This window comes from Boleophthalmus pectinirostris, unplaced genomic scaffold, assembly GCF_026225935.1.
Source record: "Boleophthalmus pectinirostris isolate CB_2022bp ecotype Guang Dong unplaced genomic scaffold, ASM2622593v1 HiC_scaffold_6, whole genome shotgun sequence".
NCBI classification, from domain to species: Eukaryota; Metazoa; Chordata; class Actinopteri; order Gobiiformes; family Gobiidae; genus Boleophthalmus; species Boleophthalmus pectinirostris.
Genome location: NW_026571447.1, coordinates 17294277 through 17319134, shown reverse-complemented (window position 1 = coordinate 17319134; position 24858 = coordinate 17294277). Strand labels below are relative to the sequence as shown.

The 24858-nt window shown below is 37.1% G+C and overlaps 3 protein-coding genes across 3 annotated transcripts in view; 2 read left to right on the top strand and 1 right to left on the bottom strand.

Annotated features, from left to right (window-relative positions):
• stt3b (STT3 oligosaccharyltransferase complex catalytic subunit B) overlaps positions 1 to 19093 on the top strand; it is a 64616-nt gene extending 45523 nt beyond the window's left edge. Inside the window, exons 5-16 of the mRNA XM_055163666.1 lie at positions 2113 to 2212; positions 7721 to 7819; positions 8738 to 8884; positions 11477 to 11525; positions 13555 to 13709; positions 13855 to 14066; positions 15411 to 15598; positions 16081 to 16252; positions 16824 to 16997; positions 17213 to 17326; positions 17608 to 17817; positions 17918 to 19093. Of these exons, the coding sequence (XP_055019641.1) occupies positions 2113 to 2212; positions 7721 to 7819; positions 8738 to 8884; positions 11477 to 11525; positions 13555 to 13709; positions 13855 to 14066; positions 15411 to 15598; positions 16081 to 16252; positions 16824 to 16997; positions 17213 to 17326; positions 17608 to 17817; positions 17918 to 17998 (1701 nt within the window). The 3' untranslated portion in view covers positions 17999 to 19093. The remainder of the gene's footprint in view (positions 1 to 2112; positions 2213 to 7720; positions 7820 to 8737; positions 8885 to 11476; positions 11526 to 13554; positions 13710 to 13854; positions 14067 to 15410; positions 15599 to 16080; positions 16253 to 16823; positions 16998 to 17212; positions 17327 to 17607; positions 17818 to 17917) is intronic.
• A 186-nt stretch (positions 19094 to 19279) lies between these two features.
• Positions 19280 to 21517, bottom strand: kiaa1143 (KIAA1143 ortholog). The gene is made up of 3 exons (XM_020937573.2): positions 21328 to 21517; positions 20492 to 20639; positions 19280 to 20158 (listed from the first exon to the last, which is right to left on the bottom strand). The coding sequence occupies exons 1-3, from the start codon at positions 21448 to 21450 to the stop codon at positions 19953 to 19955; spliced, it is 477 nt and encodes a 158-aa protein (XP_020793232.2). The 5' UTR covers positions 21451 to 21517; the 3' UTR covers positions 19280 to 19952.
• Positions 21518 to 21942: 425 nt separating this feature from the next.
• On the top strand, positions 21943 to 24803 carry LOC110171421 (transmembrane protein 42-like). Its single transcript, XM_020937129.2, has 3 exons — positions 21943 to 22145; positions 22632 to 22778; positions 22982 to 24803. The coding sequence occupies exons 1-3, from the start codon at positions 21990 to 21992 to the stop codon at positions 23126 to 23128; spliced, it is 450 nt and encodes a 149-aa protein (XP_020792788.1). The 5' UTR covers positions 21943 to 21989; the 3' UTR covers positions 23129 to 24803.
• The last annotated feature ends 55 nt before the right edge of the window (positions 24804 to 24858 follow it).

The window sequence follows — 24858 nt, the reverse complement described above, 5'->3', positions numbered from 1 at the left end:
TACAACTACCAATTGTTACAGTCAGCAGTGATTATTAAGGATAGCCATCTATGGAGTTCGCTCTTTTTATACCACAAAACATACATTTGATATACATTTACATTTGAGAGATAAACATTACATATTTTAGTTCACAATACAAATGAAAATATTTGCTGAAGTTGTTAGTTAAACATGCTCTAACCAAAGCTGTAGTGTATTAAGAGACAAATGGATAATTTGGACAGTTTTGCTTCACCCACCGACGGCTCCAGGATGAATCATTGTTAGCCATGACGCCTCCTCCTTGGCAACCCCAGACACTTGGAGACAATAGGCACAAAGCTTGCATACAGTGTGTTTTCTGTGAGGACCTCTTTGTGAGACAGAGGTTGGTGGGGTTTGTTGTAACATAATGCCCCACAGTGCATCCCAATTTATAGTTGTTGTAGTAGTACACACAACTTACACAATACGCTTTATAAAACCCTGAGTTATTATTATAGGCTAAGAATGCACACATGATGACAGAGAACAATGGGCCAGGGATAGACGTGTTATAGTCGGCTCCAGGACTGTTTTTAAGAATCCTCTCTAATGGTGTGTTATAGCCTATACGCACTAATTTCAGCCTTTTAATGTCCTTTAGTCTTAAAGAAACTGACTACAACAGTTGGGTGTTTCACCTTTGGATTACTCCAAAACCACAAGGCTGCTCTGTGATTGGTCTAGTTTCCAGCCCTGGCAAACCAGTAGGAGCCTGCCAAAGTGACTCTGTGTGAATTTTTGAATCACAAGCTTAGAGCAAAAGGTACTCCCTCAAAACACAGGGCATGGCAGTAACATAACATAAATCTCCACGCTTTTCTCCTCCAGCACAAAACTTAATGGCTGTTTGAATATTGCATCTCATAATAATTGTACAGCTCTCAGGTGGGCTTCTGCGGCTGCCTACTGCCTCATTACAGAGCTGTGTGTTGAATAAGTGACAAAACACATGCAGCATCCAGCTCCAGCCAGCAGGGACCAGCGGGAATTTTACAACGCTGATTATCTCCTCCACCATAGAAACTCTACTGTTTTAGCCAGCGTCAAAATTTCATTATGATCTCAAAGCATAAAAATATAAAACCACCATTTGCTTGGATATTGATATTCATAAATTACTGTGATGGCAAGAAGTTATTTAGATTATGATACTGGTATATGACAGGAAAGATTATGGATTTGCTAATTGTAATAGGACGTAGACAAACTATTAATCCACGAGGGAAATTATTTGGACACAGTAGCTCACACATTGCAACATAATATAATAACGAAGAGCAGAAATATAAATGGCAATAATATATTCAAAATAAGTAATAGAAATAAGAAACAGAAATAATAAGAGACTGGTGTCACATAAGGAATAGTTATATAAATATATACGTAGAAGTAAAAATACAGTAATACAAATATATCTCAGCTAAGCATTAATTACTGTAGAAGTAACATAGGTTTTTGTAGCTGTAAAGTGTAGTAGAATTGAAGGGGTGTAATTGTTGCTCCTTGTGATGGATGAAAAGCGGCAGAGTAGACCACATGTCTTTTTGTTTGGAGGAGAATGGGGTGCCATTTAATACCAAAAAATGTCAGGGAGTCATTTTTCCAATCCTGGGAAGACTGAAAGGGCCAGTGATCACACCACAACAAACACTGTGTTGTTAGTTGTGTATCAAATGCAGTGGATTAAATTATAACTAAACAATGTGCACAAGCAGTGATGGGAAGACTACTTTGAAAATGTATTTTGTCACAGAATACTGAATACCTACATTAAAATGTATTTTTTTTAACACACTGCACAGCAGACTGCAGCTTTGAACTCTGTTATGTCAGCCACAGTATCAAATAATTTACAAACAGAACCAAAGTATGTACATTTTTGCTACATAATTGGAAAAGTATTTTTTTTAGATTATCATGATATTTATGTAACACTTTATTCCATTTCAAAATGTATTATTGTAATTGCACCAAAGAAAAGTTTGAACTGCAGCTTTCTTTCCAGAAACTCCTCTCATTAACAGTTTGTGATGTGTATTTTCAGGTTTTTGCTTCTCATAAAGACTTTTTCATGTGTATTTTCAGGTTTCTGCTTGGGGCGGCTATGTCTTCATCATCAACCTGATCCCGCTGCATGTGTTTGTGCTGCTGCTGATGCAGAGGTTCAGCCGCAGAGTGTACATAGGTGAGGCACTGCTCTCCCACGCTTAAATGCACAAATGTGAATATTTGATGGCCACATTAAATCTCAGGCATAAGAGGACAACTTTGGAGGTTTACAATGATGCTCATTTCAAATACTGTTTCCAGGAAGTGCAGGGCCAGTACAGAGGACAAAACAATTGCTTAGTCAACAGCCATGGGTTTCTCTGATATGTTTTTGCACTTTAAGGTATTTGTTTTACTGAGATAAAGGAATAAAACCGAAAGTTTTGTTAGTGTCTGGGCATGGTTATGTTGTGAATACATAATAATAATGTTTGTTGAAGGTAGATAATAACAGCAAATTTTAAATCTGAGAAAAGTACATCTTCCTTTGCTTGATTAAACCATATACATTTTAGGCTCATTTTGCTGTTAATGTAGTTGAAACCCCAACATTTGACTTTTAGACCCCCAATTATTATTATTTTTTTTCATTTTTATTGTGCATAAGCACAACCAAAATGCAAAATCCACTGAAAAACTTGCATTCTTCCTCTGAATGGACTTGAATCTCCTCCTGCTTGTTTCCATGAAAATCCCGTGGCTATAATCTTCCACAGTATGTCATAAAATGTATTTGTCACCATAGAAAAAGTATGACTTGCGGTCTTTTTACATGTAAACATGCAGGACATACCATATCCAATATTGTTAGTAAGTGTTGCTTTAAGTGTTCTTATTAGTTGTAGGATGTTTACAGATTGGCTCAAGCAGGAACCATTTTAACACTTGATATCTGACACTGATACCCTTTTACAGGTTGTCTAAGAGGGGAACAGGTAATAACACAGTGACGCTGTTCTATCTAAAAATCTGAACAAAAGTAGGAATAATTCACTTTGAATAATTTGCGCTATCTGTAACTGTCCATTATGTACTCAGTGTGATATCTGCACACCTTAACCAGAGAGAGGAAAATTGGACTACACAATAAAAGCCTAAAAGGGAAGGTGAGAAAAAGCAGGTGAAAAACCTAGAAGCAGAAAAGATTAAAGCTGCCGTCCTTCAAAGAGCTCAGCTTTCACATATTCTGTAGTGCTCCACTCATGAAGTCTGGACTCAGGGCCAATGTTGCAACACCTCACCATGTTTCTCATGTAAGCCAGCGGGCCACAGCAGGGTCCCACCATGCAGACATTTAAGAAACTTCTGTCTTTTTAAGTGTAGTTACTGGCAAAATTATACTTTTCTTTCTGTCCAATTATACAAGCTGTATTATTGCTGTGCTGTTTTGGAAGATTAAATCTGTATATTGCTGCATTGATTGTTTGGCACAAAGCTGGACTTCATATGATGCAACTTTAAGGCATATGTTTCCGTAGAATCAGGATGTGGATGTGAGTTTTTGACCATTGGAGACTGCTGTAATTTTTGTGTGGCGTATTAGACATTTGGCTTCTTAAAGTTCTTACTAGCACTTAATTCTGTATTCGTGCTTAAAACATAAACTTCAGAACCATGACTTATTCAGCCACAATGTTTACTTGTTCATGATGATTGAAACTGACCCAGAATCAAACCCACAACCTCCTTTCTAGTAGACACAAAGTGCAGCCAGTACTTGATGGTGACGATATTTAAAATGTCCATTTCTTTGCTCTTGAATTAGTAAAAAAAATAACTTGTAGAGAAATAACTAAAAATCTTTTAGTTAGATTTATTAAGGATCCTATAGGCAAAAATATGCATCCAATATATTGAGATAAGCCTGTCACGATGACATATTTTGAAGCACATTATTTTGAACAAAATATAAAAGATAAACAATAATATTGAAACTAATTTATACAACTGACACAGTATCCCTAAAGCAAAATTATTCTCAAAGAATTATTCTAATTGTACAATATTCTTTATTCTTTCTTTCTTTAAAATTTACAATATGGCTGAAGTGAGGAAGTCTATGAAGTCTTATATCAAAGAGAGTGTGCAGTATCTAAACCTGCTCCTGCTCCGGTCTAAAGCAGCGGAAAAGAAGAGTCCTGAATAACACTATCGGCTACATGAATAATTTAGCATGCGCTGCTCTTCGCTGTGCTCTCTCATTCACCTTGGTCTCTCTTGAACACCTGGGCAGACACACTGACTCCATACACCTTTACAGAAATTGAGTGGATTTGCATTTTGGAGGATTATTGTACTGCAAATAACATGGTTCTGGGGTTTAATTAGTGTTGGATATTGAGTCTTTGTTGTCTGGTTTAGTTCTGGTTAAAGGGCCCATAATTACACTGGACTCTGTTATAATGTTGTTTCCGCATCACAAACATACTGTACATGGAGTTGTGTTTTGTTTCACTGACACATTTTGAACCTTGCATTTTTAGGCAGAGTTCTCAAGCAGAAAAAAAACTCCACCTTGTGATGTTATGTGGCAATACAGGAAGTGCTCCTCTGTGTTTTTACACCTTAACTTGAATCACTTGGATCATTTCAACCCTGGAATTGCCAATCTGTACTGAACTAAAAAAAACTAAGCTCCATGACATCACATAATTTTAAGATTTGGAGATGACGGACCAATAATACAGGAATTCTCAAATGTGTGAATGAAACGAAGCACAACTCCAGGTACATTTTTGATTAGGTACCAACATTATAACATGGCTTAAAGCTCACAAGAGTCAGTTTAGTGTAATATAGGACCTTTAAGTTCTGAGTCCTTTATCATATTTTGGTCATGTCTGCCTTGATTGTATTATTCCCAGGCCCTCACATAGCAGAGTGTGTATGAAGCAGGTGTATTAACGTGACGCCTGCCGGGAACCATCTTCTCTGGTCTGCCTCTTCTGTTACGGGATGGTCCTGTCATTCTGCCAGCTCAAAACTCATTAGGCTCGACATCACAGGGTTCTCACAAGGACACACGTCAGACTTTGACTTTGAGTTTTGCAGCCCCTACAAGCCCTATTGTAACACTGTTTTATGATCTTGTCTGGCTTTAGTTATTGAAAGTACTATATGTTACGATCTATCAAGCTGAAGTGTTCTCTAGTTTTAAATATTAAAGATGCACTATAATGACTCATCTGGTGGAGGCATAGACTGTATAAAGAAGTGGACTAAGGGAGTGTGACGTCACCCATAGCTTTTGGTTCCAGTCAAATGAAGCTCAGGATGCTAGAAGTTATGAGGCTATTTAGAGCCAGTTGCATATATGGAATAGGAATTTATTTACAGACTACCGTAAATAGCAAATTAAAAACACCAAGAGCATGTAGAATGAGTTATTACGAACATTTTAAAACCAAAACAGATAGAGGGGTGACAATTTTTCAATGTAAAGTCAATTGAAAGTCGTTGGAGCTGGAAGCGCCCCCAGGCTCACTTCCTATTTGGAATGTGGCGGCTTTTGGATTAGCTATGTTCATTTATATATACAGGCTATGAGTGGAGGGTGCATCATCAGCTTGTTCTTAAGATGTTAAAACTGCCTGGAATGTTCCACAGTAGGGTTTTAAACATATCTATCTTACATTTATTCAGTTATATGCGTTTTACTGACCTTCAGTTTTGTTGAACGCTATACAGTACTGCTGTGCCACTGCTACTACCTGTTCTACTTGAAGGACAGAAGTCAATACTGTTGTAGCCAGACTTCTTGGAGCCAGGCTATGAAAATCCCTCATATTCTTTGATCCATTATTGAAATTATCCTTTTTCTCCTACCCTCTATTGTGTCTCATTTTTATGTTTGCAAATTAATTGCTGCCGTGCCATTACGTTCCCATATGGGATACTTAGAAACATGTGTTAACTTGTCTTTTGTGGAATTAAATGATATTTCATTGTTGTACCCTAGAGTTAGCAGCTTACAAACAAGACCGCTAAAGACCTTCTAATCTTGGTTCTTTCAGTTGTGAATAAAACCACTTCCTGGTTTAAAAAGTCACCCTCAAATACACAAACTTAGAAAAATAAAATGACACAATCTTCTCCTTGATTGACCAGAAGATGAGATAACCATGCTCCAAACTGCATGGCAAGCCTTTCTGCTCATGATTTAGACGAATATTAACACACATCATGTCCGTGGTAATGGCGGCAGCACAGACGAGTGTGATACATTGGCATTTTGCCCAGAAAAAATGGGCAAATCCATGTTCCCATTAGAGTTTTCATACTGAGGTTTGGTGAGGTTTCAAATGATTTAGGCATAGACACAGATAAACAGTGAGTGTTGGAGTGACTTTAGAAGAATGATTGGTTCTATTAATCCCACAATTTCTGTTGAACAAGATTCCTAAGGAACACAAAAGCCTTAAAATTATGTTTTCTATTTGTAGTTTTATAATGTTATTTTGTTGGAAGTGTATTTTTTTCTCAAAACTTCCATTGTAGTGCCTTCTTACCAGATTTTATTTGAGATTGGCTTTTAAAGGTGCACTATACAAACTTTTTAGTGGATTATTTGCCACTTGCATATCTTCCGTATATTAATACTTTGTATTTTTATCTATGAAAGCACCTATTATTGAATCAGTGCAAGATGGATACATGTCAAGCAAAGCAATAACATCTACATGGAGACAAGACTGTGGCGGACCATCATCCAGAATTTCATATTGCACTTGCAGCACTGAAATGCTCCCTACAAATCTGTCAGAAGTGCATTGCCCAAATCATTGTCATATTTTAATGGGAAATGAGAAAAAAATCATCCTATATCTGCTTATTATAGCTGTCCCAACTACTCCACTAAATCTGCTAATGAGCAATGGACATTTTAGCTACATTCAAGCTTCAGTAAACTTATCCAGACCAATGGGACTTCGTGATGTCATCTGAATTCCAATATTTCGCTGTTTAGAAAGCTCTGAAATGCCTGAAATCGGAGAACATGGCCATATCTTTCCCTTCGGTCTCCTTCCATCCAATCGCAGTGTGTTATTTGCTGCTCATTAACCAGAATGGTGAACCTCCGCAGCCATGAATCCTGCTGTGAACGCTGGGGAAAGACATGCATGGTCTTTTTTGGTGCCAACTCATCAAACCAATGAAGTGAAAATGTAGCTCGCGGTGCCAGGTTTTGTACGCCTTTATTTCCCAGGCTTGTCTCTGTGCTTTCTAATGAGGCTGCAGCTTTACAACAGTGATTGGCTGCTCTGCTACCACCACTACTGGATTGCTAAAGCTTTGTTAGAGAGTCTTTGTGTACCTGTTTTTTTTTTTCCAGAATAACCCTTATGAACTTGTTAGAAGCGGTTGTCAAATCTAGTTGGGGTCTTTGCTTTGTTAGTCGTTTTGGGACTGGAGTGTGTAAATGATTTGAACTGTGAAGCTTCAACTGTCAATCTTTATTTCAGCTCAAATGCTATTTTCTGCTTGTATGAAGCAACAAGGACAGTAAAAGTTGCACTGTGAGAGTTTTTGCTGTTTTGTCCTCTTTGGTGAAAGCTTTAACAGGGCATGACGACCTAATTTTCAGATTTACTCACAATGTTTGACCCAAATTGTTTTGTAACCTATTTTGTTCTGTCTCTTGCAGCCTACAGCACCTTCTACATCATTGGCCTGGTCCTTTCCATGCAAATCCCCTTTGTGGGATTTCAGCCAATCAGGACCAGCGAACACATGGCTGCTGCAGGTCAGAAAACTGTCACCTTGAATTTTAGGGAAACAAAGTAATTCTAAACTGACAAGCCAAAAAGTGGTGCAAGTCTCTACAAACTGTGTTTTGAATTGTAGATCTGTTTCACATGACTAGTTGACACATGACACTCCAATATATACTCGTGTACCTCCGCTTGTAGCCTAAGGTCTACTATTACTACTGTCCAAAACTTAATGCCGTCTCTTCTAAATTTTGGAACGAACTGCCTCCTCACCTACACTCTACATAGTATAGATGCTTTTAAAAAGCAGCTGAAAAAGTTACTCTTTGAGCAAGCATTCCTACCCCCTTAGGTTTAGGGCTGCTATGATTTTATGTGATTATAAATGTAATTTATGCTGTTTTTAACTTTTGCATGTGAAGCACTTTATGGCTTATGTCTGTGAAAAGTGCTATATAACTAAACTTCACTTACTTATTTAGATGAAAATACATTAGTAACAAAATATTAAGGTAAAAAGTAAAGTTGCTGTTTACAATTTTGAAGGTAGACCCGCACCCCCATGTGCATTACCTTGACTTGCAATATGGGCACGCATTAAGAGATATATGTAAGTAAAACATGTTAGTGTAAACAAACAGTACTTTAAATTAATATGAATTCTTACAAAACAAATGCTCACTTTTTGTCTTACTTTCATACCCCTGAAGTTTCTATCTTAGAATCTAAATACATAAAGTTTCATAGTTTAGTCTAATTTAAGTATAGTTTAATGTAGGCCTGATTAAATCTGTTTTTACATCTAGTGGTAACTGTAGAGCCAAATATTATCTTAGATGGTGCAAGGCATGAAAAAGTTTAAGATACAGAGTTCTAGACCTACACACTGCCCTTGAAAATGACATTAACTCTTCCTAAAACATATTGTGTTCCTGTGTTGTATATTGCAGGTGTATTTGTGCTGCTGCAGGTCTATGCTTTCCTCCAGTATCTGAAGGACAGGCTTACACGGCAGGAGTTTCAGACGCTCTTCTTCCTTGGAGTCGCTCTGGCTGCTGGAGTCGTTTTCCTTTCAGTTATTTACTTGACTTACACAGGTACACGTTTTTGTTTTTATATATGAGGAAAACATGACTGGGATGGCCTAATTCATACCAACATAGTTAGTGACAGTGATAGCAAATTTAAAAAAGCATCCATAGGACACTGTAGGAGCCCATTACAAATACAATACTATACTAAGCTATTTTTTGATTTATGTTATAATGTTATTTACTCATCAAAAACATACCAGGAGTTCTTTTGTTTCATTCACACATGTTTAAGCTAAGTTCCTCTCTCATACAGAAAACACTCTCACTAGCGTCATTTGAATAATTTCAGATAAATTCCTGGAATTGCCAAAAGTAAAAGTAGCTCTGTTAACCTTATACAAAGTGAAACGGAGCATTTTCAGCTTTGGAAATGTAGACAGACTAATAATGCAGGATTATTCAGACATGTGTGAATGAAACAAAACACAACTCTAGGTATGCGTTTGATGAGGTAACAGCATTTTAACAGGCCTTAAAGCTCAATTTTGCATAGCATAGGACCTTTAACATGGAAAAAAATGTATACGGATACTACATAAATGAGACCCCTAGTTTGACTTTAATTCTATTTATCTAATTTGTTAGTTTTGGCGTGATTGAAATCATCAAATAGTTTTTTGTTTACTAAACTTTGTCTGTTCTTTGCTTTGAATTTCCCCAAAGAGTCCACACAAGCAGCTTTTAAAAGGAATAAAAACAAAACAATGGACATTACATTCAGTTTATGAGAAAGCTTTTAAGATGGTGGTGCAATAAGCTGGGAATTGATGCAGCTTTACTTAAATGGAGGCTGTGGAGGGACAATTGTATTATGATGCAAAATACATCTGTCTAGCAGACACAGACAGCCATACTTACTGATAATAGCATTTTCATACTGGAGGGTTTGAATTGTCCTATATTGAGCTATATACTGGGGCCAGGGGAATGGAGAAGTGCACAGCCAACAAACAAGGAAAGAGACTGTGGGCTTTTACTCTCATACTATAGTTTCTTTTGTCTAAAATATGTGTTTACCGCGGTCCCTTGTTACTATCCATAAATGTACTGTTTGATCTAACACCATAGCATTTACATAGATAGACATGAAATAGGTCCCCTTATTGGTTCCCCAGCTTCTCTATATTCAAACTGATATGTAAATGTTTTTCCTCATGAATGCCCTATACGATATTAAAAATAAAAAGCAGGTGTTTTGCATAGTTTTACATCCTAGTTATGCACCTCTAAATGTGCACATTTGAGTTACTTGTGAACATTACTACTACAATATACAACTGCACAAAGCTGTTGACCCTGTATGCAGCTTGTATCTCACATGCACCCACACATAATGCACATTTATTGAAAAGTATTCTCCCACTGGGTAGATATGCAAAAGCTGTAATTAATTTTATGGATTTGTTTCTTAAGCCTTTATTTGTAGCAACGCCAAGATGTAAAGAAAAAGCACACTTGTACAAGGCAATTGATTGAACTGGTGGCAACAACCAAGGATGTGGAAAATTGAATCGAGAAGCTAAATAGTGTTTGATCTTAAATATAAATAAGAACAATATGAACAAAGTGAACATATATTCCATGTATTTACCTCAGGGCCTCTGTCCTTGCATGCCCTGGGCAGACACTTAGCTGCTCTGATGGGCATGTAATTAAAAGATTAATTAGTGTTTTAACAGTGTCTGAAGCGTGACTTGTAAAAACTATTGGTGTTTATGATTAGTACAGCTCAGCGTGGACATCATACATCCATCACAAACCACAGGGAGGCCTTTTCTGCATGTCCACACTGGCCATTAGCTTCTGTGTCTTTGTCACTGCGGCCGGCCAGAGAAACCTCATTAGACTGCATTATATCCTCACCTCTATACATACATATACACAGAAGAGTAAATATATTGTATTGGTTATTTATTGTTATATAATGTATTTTAAATGACTGTATTCATCAAATTACTAAATTATTAAAATGGTAGTGTACTGTATCATGAAATGTTTGTTAATATAAAATTACTGTATTGTGTGTATTAATCACACTCTTGACTTGCTACTTGTATAGCAACTATGGCTATGTATTGCCAAGTACTTCAGGATACAATTTAAAAAAAAAATAAAAAATCATACACAAAATGTGTATTTTTATCATCTAAAATGATAAAATACTCTGGAATTTCATATTCACAATGCCCCACTTTTTCAGCTATGCAAATTCAGTCTTACTGCAGTATATGACAATTTATAATGAATTGCCACTGTTTAAAAGTATCACAATCTACCATCTCAGTATCACAATCTACCATCACGTATTGCCACGAAATGTGTAATGATATATTGCTGTATCTATATTTTGAGTACAGCCCCAATAGCAACTAGACTGAACTCATCCATACCAGCAGCCTGGAGAAGGGCATTTGTCTCATTCCAACACCCTGTCAGAAGGATGCTTTATTAGTATATTGGATCTCACCTGAGTTCATCATGTTACATTTTATCAGGAATGCCACCAGTGAAGAGTACTCAATGATCTATGTTTGTTTAAATGTACTTGTAATCTCTTAGAATCTAACCACTCCCATCTGTCTACCTCTCCTTCAGGGTACATTGCACCGTGGAGTGGGCGCTTCTACTCCCTGTGGGACACTGGGTAAGTCTTTGCCACCAGTGTTTGGGACCGTCTCACCACAGGACAGGGGTAATTAATGGGCTTTAAATGAGCTACTCCGAAACAGCTGTAGCATAAATCTCCAAAAGTGTATTGGATAAAACGCTGAGGAGAGGAGCAGTCGCTGTCCCATGCTAGATTTATTTCCCCCCGTCTGCCGGTTCATTTAGCGTGAAGTCCAGCTCTGCACAGCCACTCAGCGCTATGTAAAAAGTTGTTCTCTGTACTTTTTGTGAAGGGGCATTGTTTGTAGACTAGACTCATATTTTTTCTTGTATGGAAGACATCTATGAGTATACATACATGTTTATTTATATAACTCAAAAAATACTTTAATAAGGGGGTGGTTCAGTGGGTTAATTAAGTTAAGTTTAAGTTGCCCATTGGGAAGGCTGTTTGCCCGAACACAGCTGCTTTGTGTCCTTAGGCAGTATATTCACATCAGCAATTTACACCTACATTTTTTTGTCAGTTGTAAAACTGTTTTGTTCCAATAATTTTAGCACTAAAATAAGACGCTGTGTGCCCTCTCTGTGCATACTGTGTGAGTGTTAGGGCCACGCCTCAGTATCTTTAACTGTCTGTGTTTGAAGAGGTTTGAAGGAAAGGAGAGTTTTGCTGCAGTGCAGTAAAACTGAAGGGGTCATCCACCAGATAACTGACATCAGCCAAAACACATTTTCCCACAGCTTCAGCGTCAATAGGCTTCAGGCATCATATGTAATAAACACTCGCTGGTTGAGACTAATGAGCAGATATATTAACCGCTGTTTAGAATCTCACCGTAAACACAGATGGACTACAGATGGAGACTCTTACTAAATCTGGTGTAAAACATCTTTTTTTTTGTGATTGTGTTGCAACACACATAGTTGCTGGTAAATAAACTAATCAACTAAACTAATGCAGCTTCTTGTAAATGTGCCTAGCATAGTATATGCTTTGGAAAACTGAAATACAAGACAGGCTTTATCAAGCTTTATAACTTATTGAAGACTATGCTATATTTTTATGCCATGTTTCATCAGTTGGAGAATGAATTACAATGAGAATACATTCAGAAAATATGTGGCAAGGTCAAGGATTTTAAGAAATGATCAACAATGCATCACTGAGACATCCCTTGCATCTAGGTCTGTGCCGTCTTGTTTATACACAAGAATTTTCACAGTAATCAACTATATTTCATTGGCCACACAACCTTTATACAGATGCAATATATTTTGTCAACCAGTAGTTAATATAAAGTTATGCTTTATGTCTAGTTTTCATTATATTTTTCTGGACATTATTAATGTCCCTCTCTATGAGGGTTTCATTGTTTTTACACTTCAATGGGATTATAGATGTCACTGTGAGATAAGAAGAATAACTGATCGTGTGATTAAAGTCTAAAAATAACAAGCCTTTTACAATCTGTATATTTGTCATTCAGTTAAACTGCAATCGTATCTGGATTTGTTATTAGAAAGACTCCAAACTAACTTCATTATATTAAACAGGATAAGTGTTAAAGGGCCAGTGTTACACTGTTTTCTGATCTATGTTATAATGTTTCCTCTCAAAAACATACCTGAGATTTTATTTTGTTTCATTCGCACATGTTTAACACATAAACCCTGCATATTTAGGCTGAGTTCCTTTCTCAAATAGAAAACACTTTTTTTTTTCTTACATCACAAGGTGATGTCATACGGTAATACATGCTACACTGTGTTCCTCTCAACTCAATCCATTTTCACTACAATCATTTGGATAATTTCAACCCTTGAATTACCAATCTCTACTGAACTAAAGGTAAAAAGGTTGCTGTTAACATGAAAACTACCACTTTCGTGTGGTACATGAAGACAAATGTGTGACTGAAACAAAACACAACTCCAGGTATGTTCTTGATGAGGTAGCAACATTCTAACATGTCTTAAAACTCACAAGTGTCAGTTGCGTAATATTGAACCTTTAACTTTTGCTGACCAACCTACTCAAACTTTCATATCTCTTGTGTCCTTAGTTATGCAAAGATCCATATCCCGATCATTGCTTCAGTATCAGAGCACCAGCCCACCACATGGGTCTCCTTCTTCTTTGACCTACACATCCTGGTCTGCACCTTCCCCGCGGGACTCTGGTTCTGCATCAAGAACATCAATGACGAGAGAGTGTTCGGTGAGGCCTGCACTCAGAAAGATTATTATGGTTTCTTTCTTTTTAACTAAAACATTTGAATATAAAAACTTGGACATGGAACTGTAATTACCTCCTTTACCATTTAACTTTCTTTCCTAACCCTCAGCCGACTTGTCTTTTACAGTGGCCCTGTACGCCATCAGTGCAGTGTATTTTGCTGGAGTCATGGTGCGTCTGATGCTGACCCTTACCCCGGTTGTGTGCATGCTGTCCGCTGTGGCCTTCTCCAGTGTGTTTGAGCATTACCTGGGAGACGACCTGAAGCGGCAGAGTCCACCGGCTGAAGACAGCAGTGACGAAGACGACAAGAAAAATGCAGGGAACCTCTATGACAAGGTGAGAATTAGAAGAACCCACAATCTTCTAATCTTACGGTGTTTAATTGAGGTTGGGAGAAGGTTGGTGTCTAAAGTGCAGATTTTAGAGAGTGGTTGGATAAACAGTATATAACAGACAGGTCTTTCTTACTTATGTAAATGATCTTCTTCAAAAATTATAGATTTTTCATTTGGATATTTCTCATGAAAAGCATCAAAACTTGAAATCTGGCTCTGGTCTATAGGTGGGCAGTATATGTAGTTTTGAAGCAATTGGCCATATTGTTTATAAAAAAGGTACTGTAATCTAGCAACCATACATTTTAATTGTAAATAGCGAATTGTTCTTGCAAAGAACTCAGTGCTACTTCCTGTATTTTTTCCACAAACTGTCAGTTGACTGATGTAAAACTAAGATAAATATTAACAACATGTACTATTTCACTAAACCAAGTAATAATTTCATTGTGTCCTATAATTTTGTGTGCACATATAAAGCTGTTCGAACTTCTGTGTGAGGCTGCAGCCTGTTGATGTTCAGGAATAATAATCCTGATTTCCATATTTATAGTTTGGGATTTGGCAGTGAGCATGAAGCAGATGCCATTTTAACAACAGATTTCAAACCCTCTATGAAACACAAAGGACCATTGAGTTTAGAGTATTTCCTTTTTGAGTGTCTCGCCCAAAGGGTTGGACCATGTCTGACCTTCACACACAATGTCTCCTTTACCTCAAAAAATCCATCATGTAGTGCCTATAATGGATAAATAGGTAAGAAGATGGACTTTGATAACATACCGGGTTTCAAATGAGTCCACCTTTACCTAGAAATGACAAGTAAACAAATATATATCAATTTTGTATGGTAGAAATGTGTGCATTGGCAATATTTTTGCCTGTTCTTTCAAATTTATGCAGTGAGAACAATGAATTACAAACCTATTGTGGGTCTCCTTGAAAGGCGCTGGTGAATGAATAAACTGTGTAAAATGACTCTAGCAGTTGATTCTGAACCTGTGAATTTTATCAATGGGAACAATTAACACTGCAGTAACAACTCATCTGTATAGTCAAGTCAGTCCCTCCTTGTCGACCATAGCTGATATAAATGACATTGGTTAAAACATTCTTTCTTACTGTGAGCAGCCACGCCTCTCCTCTGATGTTTGTCTTTATTTACATAGATGAGTATTATATGCCATACTGTGGAACATTCCAGGGAGAACAATTATATTTCCATGGGGACAAATAGTTGCCAGAATGCACCTTATTTTGCACTACCTAAAATAAACTGAATAACTTAAGCTTGGTTTAATAGCCAATAAGAACAACTGGTATGACATATTTGTTTATTTTACAGGCCGGAAAGGTGCGGAAACACGTGTCTGAGCAGGAGAAAGCAGAGGAGGGGCTTGGACCGAATATCAAGTCCATAGTGACGATGTTGATGCTGATGTTACTTATGATGTTTGCTGTTCACTGCACATGGGTCACCAGTAATGCCTACTCCAGCCCCAGTGTGGTGCTAGCGTCATACAACCACGACGGGTGAGAATACACAACTAACAAAGTAATCTTTCCAGTTATTTAGCCCTGAAAAAAGACATGTATGAAAGAGATTTATGACTGCATTTTCTAAATTAAGGAATGTTGGTGAATGAGTTGAACTGACCTTACCCTTTATATTATTAATATAGTACAATTCAAATATATAGTATAGTATATTACATTCAATTTTCATTTATTCACCAGTTTCACAACATAATGCTGATTCTTCTATTCCAAGATTGCTCTTGCTTTAAAAAACACTGGACATATTTCTATTCTCATTTACATTATGGTACAATTTGATATCTACTGGATAATAACTAAATGTGGTATTGGCCTTTAGTTAACATAAACTCATAAACTATAAATTGTTGGAACATTTTGTAATTGCCCTCTACTCGTAATGACCTCATAATGTATACTAAAGACATAGATGTACACAATGTGTAGATTCTGAAATCTTGTCTCACATTCCCTCCCAGGTCTCGTAACATTTTGGATGACTTCAGAGAGGCGTACTATTGGCTGAGGCAGAACACAGACGAGCATGCCCGGGTCATGTCCTGGTGGGATTATGGTTATCAGATCGCAGGGATGGCCAACAGGACCACATTGGTGGACAATAACACTTGGAACAACAGTCATATCGCTCTGGTAACAGACTTATAATGTAATATTAATAATTCTCCTTTTAGGGAGGGGTCCTCCAAATGAGAAGTGGCAAGTCTTTGAAAGAAACAACTATTAATAATTCCCTCTTCAAACTCTAGAGCAAATAAATAAGACATTTGTATCCAAGCTTAAAAATGTATGAAAATGGCACCACAATACAGTAAATATAGCAGTATAATGTCTTTGGAAGTACTCCAATGTTTTAATTGATGGGGGGAATTAGCTGCTGTTGCTTTGTTGTATGGCGCCACTTAGTGGACATGACAAACACTACTTTACATGCACTGTCCGAGTTTAAATCCAGATTATGTTCAAAAGGAATATTTAACACTCTTAGATTTATATTCTTAGATTTTATTTAAAAGGTAAACAGGCAAAGTTCACAACGCAAAGGGTTTTATTTTATCATTAATATCTTTGATAAAATTAACCTGAAATTTGAAAGTAGAAGTGAGTAATGTGAAAGGCCAAACTATTATTCGATAATGACTACTGTACACACTTTTAAATTTTTTACAATAAAAAAAACAATCCTTCCTTATGTACTTTGCAGGTGGGTAAAGCCATGTCATCCAATGAGACAGCGGCCTATGAGATCATGAGGTCTCTGGATGTGGACTATGTGTTGATCATTTTTGGAGGAGTCATTGGTTACTCTGGAGATGACATCAACAAGTTTCTGTGGATGGTCCGGATCGCAGAAGGGGAGCATCCGAGAGACATAAGGGTGAGCTACTACCACCTACTAGCAATCTTAATGGATTACCAAGGTTGTCTAAACCCACTTCTGACTTGTATTAATTCAAATGTATGAAATTTTTTTTTTTTTGCACATACAAAATCTTTAAGTATTAATTTAGGCATTATTAAGGGTGGAAAAAAAAGTTTTTTTCAAGTGTCATTGAAAGCTTGCTTCAATTTCAACTGTTTTTCCTATTAAAGGAAAGTGACTACTTCACCCCTCAAGGAGAATTCAGAGTGGACAAAGCAGGATCCCCAACACTCCTCAACTGCCTCATGTACAAGATGTCTTACTATCGCTTTGGAGAGATGCAGGTTTGCAACTTTAAAGCAAATTACTACAAGCCACTACAAGCAAACTAAGACTAGCAATGCTTGCTCTGATGTAACACTTTATTTTACAAGGTTTTGCCTAATGGAAATGCATGTAATTTTTTTTTATGACTGCTTGTAACCATTGTATTTTACCTGACTGAAGGTAAATCAAAGTACTGTGTGGCAGCTGAAGCTTAGATTTTCCTCATTTAGTTATTGGGTTGGGTTATTGCGTTATTTATTTTATAACTTTTAAACTTTTTTCATTCCTATTTTTTAAGTTGGATTTCCGGACACCACCTGGTTTCGACCGGACCCGTAATGCAGAGATTGGGAACAAAGACATTAAGCTGAAGCACTTGGAGGAGGCCTTCACTTCAGAGCACTGGCTCGTCCGCATTTACAAAGTGAAGAAACTGGAGAACAGGGACCGACTGGAGCACAAGCTCAGGAGCACTGACGCCAACAGACAGAAGTATACTTCCAAGAAGGTATGAATTAGTCAGTTTTCTACAATGATCCCATTTCATTATTCAATGTCAATAAAACCTCATTATGTCCTTCTTACTATGCTAACTTCTCTTCTCACAGACATCCAAGAGGAAGCGTGGGTTTGTCAAGAACAAGCTCACCCTGAAAAAGGGCAAAAAACTCACTAAGAAATCTCGATAGGCCTTTGTCAGCCTCAGTCAGAAGTGCCCACTGGACTGAAGAGAGGACGCCAATAAAACGATCAACTAAATCCACCAATCAAAATAAACCAGAGCATCATAAAACTTTGAAACAGCCCTACTCCAGGAAACCAGAGAGTGCTTTGGACTCCAGCTTTGCCCTGATGTAAGGGGTGATAGGGCTCAGAATATATGGGAGATTTATGGGCTAGTCCCAGGACGCTCCCACTGTTGGTTTAAACCTGGGGAACTGCAATCTTTGACTGGCATTTCTTTTTGTACTTGAACGTGCTGGGGTTAGGACATCCCAAGTGGAGGAACACTTCAAATTGCATCCGTCATTAAAGGTACCGAGGGTTAACAGGTTTCAATTCAGAGGGAAATGCTGCTCACACTGATAGATTAATGAATGCATTTTTGTTATTAAAGTGGTCTGAGAGAAACAGAATTATGGCCTTGTTTTATCTGCTTTTGGAACATTACATTGTCAACAGGTGAAATTATTGGTGTTTAACAGAATATAGGAGGATAGCCAACCCAGTGGCTAATTTAACTGATGAGTTTAAACAATTTCAAAAACATGCTGGATGTGATACTGGATTGTTTCTGGTAAATGAACATGAATGCTTCCCACTGTCATCTATTAAACTGCATTTCTGCCTTTTACTTGTTGCAAATAGATAGTAAATTGCAATTTCTCAGTAAAATACTTTTGATTCATTGTTCAATATTAGAATGCCAAGCCAATTGCTATCTTGAACCTGTGAACCTGCAACAATGTTTCTAATTATTAGTTTAGGTTGAAATCTCATAATCAATAAATTTTTCTAATAATCCAAAACATATTAGTGAATTCTGTTTCTCTCGTACTATTCCAAAAGCATTGGCCTTAAGTGTGATAAAATTCAGTTCCAAAATTAGGGCAGTCAGCAAGGATATTTATTTCAGACGAAAGTGAACCAGCGTCTGATCGCGAAGAAGCAGAGATTTTAAGTTGTGATTTTTCTAGGTAAAGGGTTCTTCCATCAATTGTAATGATCTGGATGCAGGTGTGAGAATGAAATATGCCTTTTTGAATAAAGAGGTTAAAATAATATGGCTTTGTATGACTTGAATTCAAAATATTTTTTATGCACATTTTATTCAGTCTATCACTGTTCTAACCCACCCACTAACACATTGTTATTATATTAAGATAGCAAGTGAACATTTGGTCTAATTATCTTGTGTTAGTGGCATAAACATGGGGAAACTAAACACAAAAAAGTTGACAGACTAGATATTCTACTTTTTTTTTTTTTTAATATGTTCAGTTTAAGCAATGGACAGTGTATAAAAACGTACACAAATCATACTCACATAAAAACTGCATTGCCCTGAATGCATTGTCTACATCATGTTTTACAGCTCCTTTGACGAAGCCAAAATATATTTATACATTCAGTATAGTACTGAATGTACAGTATACTGTTAAATTATCAGCAAACTTGCATATACACTGAGTTTAACACACCACAAGTTCAAATTGACTAGGAAACAAAAATATGATTCGATAACCTCATAAAAATGTAAATGCATTAACATCTACAACAGCATTATACAATATTTAGTTCAGGGTCAAAAGAAATCTTACTTGACTTGAAACTTCAAAATGCTGTACAAAAGTAGGAGCTGGCAAACACTGATGATACACGCTGTATTATTTTGTGCCAACTGTATGTTTAAAAATCAGCCTCAGTATTTCACAACTGAAGAACAGATACCACTCCAGCCTCTCACTATTTGCACAACAACTTGCTATATGGACATGAAAGGTATATTTTTAAAGTTTTGCATTTCACAGAATTTTATCAGTTTGTTTGCTACAAAGGTTTCATTATGAAGAAGTGAGTGCTGTTTTCTTTGTGTAAAATGATTGAATTTGATAGCACCTGTCCCCTCTGACTTGGTTAAACTCAGTCTTCCTCTTCATCCTCATCTCCTCCAAATGACAACAGACTGTTGTTTTTGACCTTTTTACCTGAGCCTTCCTTCTTGTTTGTTTCCTCATCTACATTTTTCTTCCTTTTGCTGGAGCTCGCAGTGATGCCCTGAAACTTTTCTGATGAGGAGCGTTTAGCCGGTTTCTTGAATAGGATTTTGCCATCAGCTGGCTTGTCATCTGTGGACAAAAAACAATGATTAGAAGATTAACATATTTTTTGTGAAAATGTTCAATGTTATGTTTATCTGCTTGAACTTAAACACTAATGTTTTCTTCTGGACTTCACAGCGTATGAGAACATATGAGATCTTGGTAGGCAGTAGTACTTTCTTGACACAATTTATAAATTAGGCTGTGATGATAATAGGGATTCTTGATTTAATCGTGGTTGGAATACTCCCAATTCAAAAATGTCAACAGTATAACAGTATAAATCTAAAACAAGCATTTGGAGAAGCTGCCTCAGACGTTCATCTTATTTAGAAAAACAAAAACAAAAAAAACTAGTACCACTGTCTTTGTCCCCTTGTATCTGGTCCTTGATGATCTTTGCCTCTTCTGCAGAGAGGTCTCCGCTCTTTAACACCACCACCTGTGGCTGCTCGTCTTCCCGGTCACTGCCACTGCTGTCATCGTCTGGAGTCGGCATCACCTGACGCTAAAGGGGACAATATCAAACACATCATGTACTGTGTACTATTTGCCTAACTCGATCTCCGTATTAGCATGGCAATTAAACTATCTTGGTAAACAGCATACTTTAGAGTCTGTATGTAGTTTCAAACTATTATACATCATTATATTATACACAGGCCTGTTAAACTTTTAGGATAGTTTTTCTGGAGCTTGGAGTGCAAACCTATCCTGATGATTGCTATATGACATAGTGGATTTCCCTTTGTGCTTTACATAACCAAGAGCTTGAATAATTTAATCAGATGATGGACAAAAAGGAATATGTAGAGAAAAATTCGGCCCTCTTAATTTTAAGAAGTTTTTAAATGAACAATGGATCACGATTCATCAGATTAGCTGTTGCTATATTATAATAATTAAGATTTTAATACCTTTACGAATAAACTGTGTTTTTCTATTTTGAGTCCATCTAGCCCAAAGTCACCACAACTGAAATGATTACACTACACACTACATTTTGTAGTCAATGGAATCAGTTTTGGCCATGCTCGGCTCCAAGTTGATTTCACATTCAAAGCGTCAAAAACTCATTCAAATGTTACGATTAATCTAAGGCTAAATGTTAAACCTAAATACACCCAAACGCATACAACAGGACGAAAAGGTACTCGCTGCTAGCTCTTTTAGCCTAATGTAAAGCTAATCCTCACCTTTGTGTCTACGTTCGGTCCTTCTTTGTATCCAACATCATTCTTAAACTTTTTCAAAAACGATGGTTCTGATGGTTTCACCCAGGACACACCACTGACTTTACCTTTATTCATTTTGATCATAAAATAGAAGGCTACAAACTCAATGTGAAAAAAGGCAGCGCGTACCAAAACAATATGACGTAATCAATATGCGCCCGTGAATGAGTCATGTGACTTCAAAACTTGAGCTAATTGGTTGAAATTGTCTATGGTCAAGCTGCCAAAATTGTAATGTTTTTGAGTCAGATTCATGTTCTGGGTCCGCAGTAAAATTATAAAATGAGGAATGATAAGACGTTATATTGGTTATTTCGCTGTGATCAGACCTACATGTCGGGGAAACAAGACATAAATTAATCTTAACATGTTTCTTTTGATTTCTGACACGACTAACTACTTAAAATAGCATCTTCATCACATGGTTTCAATGTTGTAATTGTCCTCATATGCACCAATGTGACGTTTTAGAGTCGAGTGATTAAGACTGACCCTCTTTCGCTTTTTATTTTGAAACATTAGCTTGACCTATTCCGGTCAGTGTTTCGGGCGTTATGGTTTTTCCTCACACTTGAATTAGTGAATGAAAGGCGCTTCCCGATAAGTTTTACCCTCTGTAAACAATGGTTTCTGGCTCTCTTTACGCGTTATTAGCGGGTCTTTGTGGTGCAGCGGCTTCACTCTCCGCTAAACTATCTCTGGGCGCTAGTGTCCTCAAACAAATGTGTGCATCTGGACTCAAGGACTGGAAACCTGGGGTAGAGGACGCGTGTGACTGGGTAAACAAACACACTGTCTACATATGGACTCATCTCTCTGTAATAAGCTGATAATTACAAGAATATGCACGAAACTGAGGGGTTGACATGATTTCCCCTATACCTGCTTTTATGTAGTTTACTTTACATTAATTGTGCACTGTGGGAAATATGGTTTTTTATGGATATCTCAAACCATAAATTGTAAGATCATTTAGTATGCAAATCTAAAATTTTAGACACACACTCTCAATTGTCAGAATGCTAGCATGGCATAATTTCCATGAAAAAAATCACAAATATCCACACAAACTCAGACCTTTACCGGCCTTTTTTAATCAAATACCATATTGCTTAAATGTAAATGCTTATTGCACATTTACTTACCTTACCTTATTATAGATTTTCCCGTTGAATAATGAATAAAAGTGATTCCAATTCTGAACACAGTATATTCAATAACCTATTCATTCTAAACTGCTTTATCACCTCTCTCCATATTTGTAGCTGGATATCCCCCTGCGTGTGCTCTGTGGAGGCTTGCTATTGGTTTGTAACACAGTGATGTGGACATTTTTCTCCAAAGCCCTGAGACACTCCTCCTCTTCAGCTCGAGTCACGGTCACCACAACAGCATCCAACTTCATCTCCTCGGTAAGAAAACACAGATGGGACAAAAAGATCCTATATGAAACCATCAAAAACAAAGCAGCTACACTGGAATTAATAATTAATAGCCTGATAAACCAGGGAATTAAACATGACATTGGCTTTATGGAGGAAAGTAATTCTTTATACCTCAATTGTCAATTTAGTTTTGCCTCCAATACTTATATTAAACACTTTTGTACTTGCAGGCAGTGTTTGGTCATGTGATCTTTGAGGAGACCCAGGACACTTTATGGTGGATTGGCCTCTCTCTGACTCTGTGTGGACTGCTGCTGCTTCATGGGTCTACATCTCCTAGTCTACAAGGAGAGAAGGAAGACAAAAAGGACCAATGACCCACATGCCTATCACATACTACTCACGAGTATGAAGGTTTTGGAGAAGAGGCCCAATATGTAATGGTGGAGTTCTTCTTCAGGTTGGCCTTCATTTAGACAGAAGCGTGTACATGACTAAACTAGATCTAGTTTAGTCTTGGTTTACTTCATGTAGGCTATTTTGGAATGAAAAAGCCAAATATTTACTGAAGGAGTGTGAAAAGAAGAATCAGCTGGCCTGGCAAGACTTTTCTAATTCATCAAACCCCTAGAATTCTGATGGCTAGGACTGATAGAAACCAATTCAAACACATCAGGACAAACATGGAAATTTGCATGCCCTTTGAGAAAAGTTAAAAACCCCAGAAACAGTGATTTTCAACCTGGGGACCTGGGAGCTAGTCTGATTCATCAGCTGGTTTCACTTCATGGAAAGTGTCTGACCTCGCAGCATTAGGATTCGTTCGCTCGATGGTAGGCGGGTACTTTATATCATTTAACCAATTGCTGCTATTTGGTAGTCATGTATGTAATGCACCGCTTACGGGGCTAACTCGTATATTAAGCTTTTTCCCAAATCCTGTAAGAAGAACGGCAATAACGTCTTTCCCCTTGATGAAATTCACCAAACATTCTCTTTATTCCGACTTTAAATATTCGATCTCAGGAATCGTTGACAACACTAAATATATGGCTCTTCGCTGATTGGCTGGTGCCCAAATTTGCATTTCCAGTTTTTTTTTTTACTGTTTAGCGTATTCTGATTTCTGACCTAGTCGCTGGAGAGAAATGAAATTGAGCGGAGGCAGTAGGGGGCGCCAGCCTGCCTACCTGGGACCTCCATGGAGGTCACAAAATGATTTCAGGGATTCCCATATGATTTTACGGAAAAAAAATCAGGAATTAGGAAAATTAAAGTGTATGAATTAGTCTTAAACAACATTTTGCAGTATTTATAGATTGCCATTTGTTAGGCCAAGATAAAATAATAGACCATGTACTAAAAATAAAGTACATTTTTTGTTTGATTTTATCATTTTGATTTAACATTTGGGTGTCTTGAATGCCAACGGCTCTTATTATGGAGGTCATGACTGAAAAAGGTTGAGTCACGCTGGAACAATGCAAACTTCTGCCAAAGCTGAAGGACTAAAAATGTTAATCAAAGCAGCACCAGCTCTTCCAGTTTGGAAAGAATGTGACTGGTCTGGTAGGCTCAAGAAATGGAGCATATACAAGTTGGACACACCATCTCATTTAGTGTTTTTTTTTTCTACTTCCTTTCCTACTACTTTCTACATTTTGCATACATAGTGATATATGAAGAGTTAAAAAGTTAACTAGTAACTAATAACTAGTAATAATAACAATTAAAAAAGGTAGAAAGTAAAATAAGTTAAAAAACAAAACAAAAACAGAATAAGACGATGTGTTCAACTTTTGACTGGTAGAGTATATGAGGAGCAACAGGAGAACTGCATATTTTAATGCCAGTTTACATAATTTATGCAAGTATTACACATATATATATATATAATTTTTTTTAATATGTAATGTCTATTTTTGGTTTGTGGGGATCTCTCTAGCTTTTGAAAAGTCGTAAAACTTTATTCTCTCTGAACTGTACAAATAAATGTTTTGATGTATTGGATTTTCTGCCAACAGCCACCACATTTGTATAGGGAACCCTTACATTTATTAAAAATAAACCCACATAAAGATGCAACACAGGAATCTACAGCTCCTTT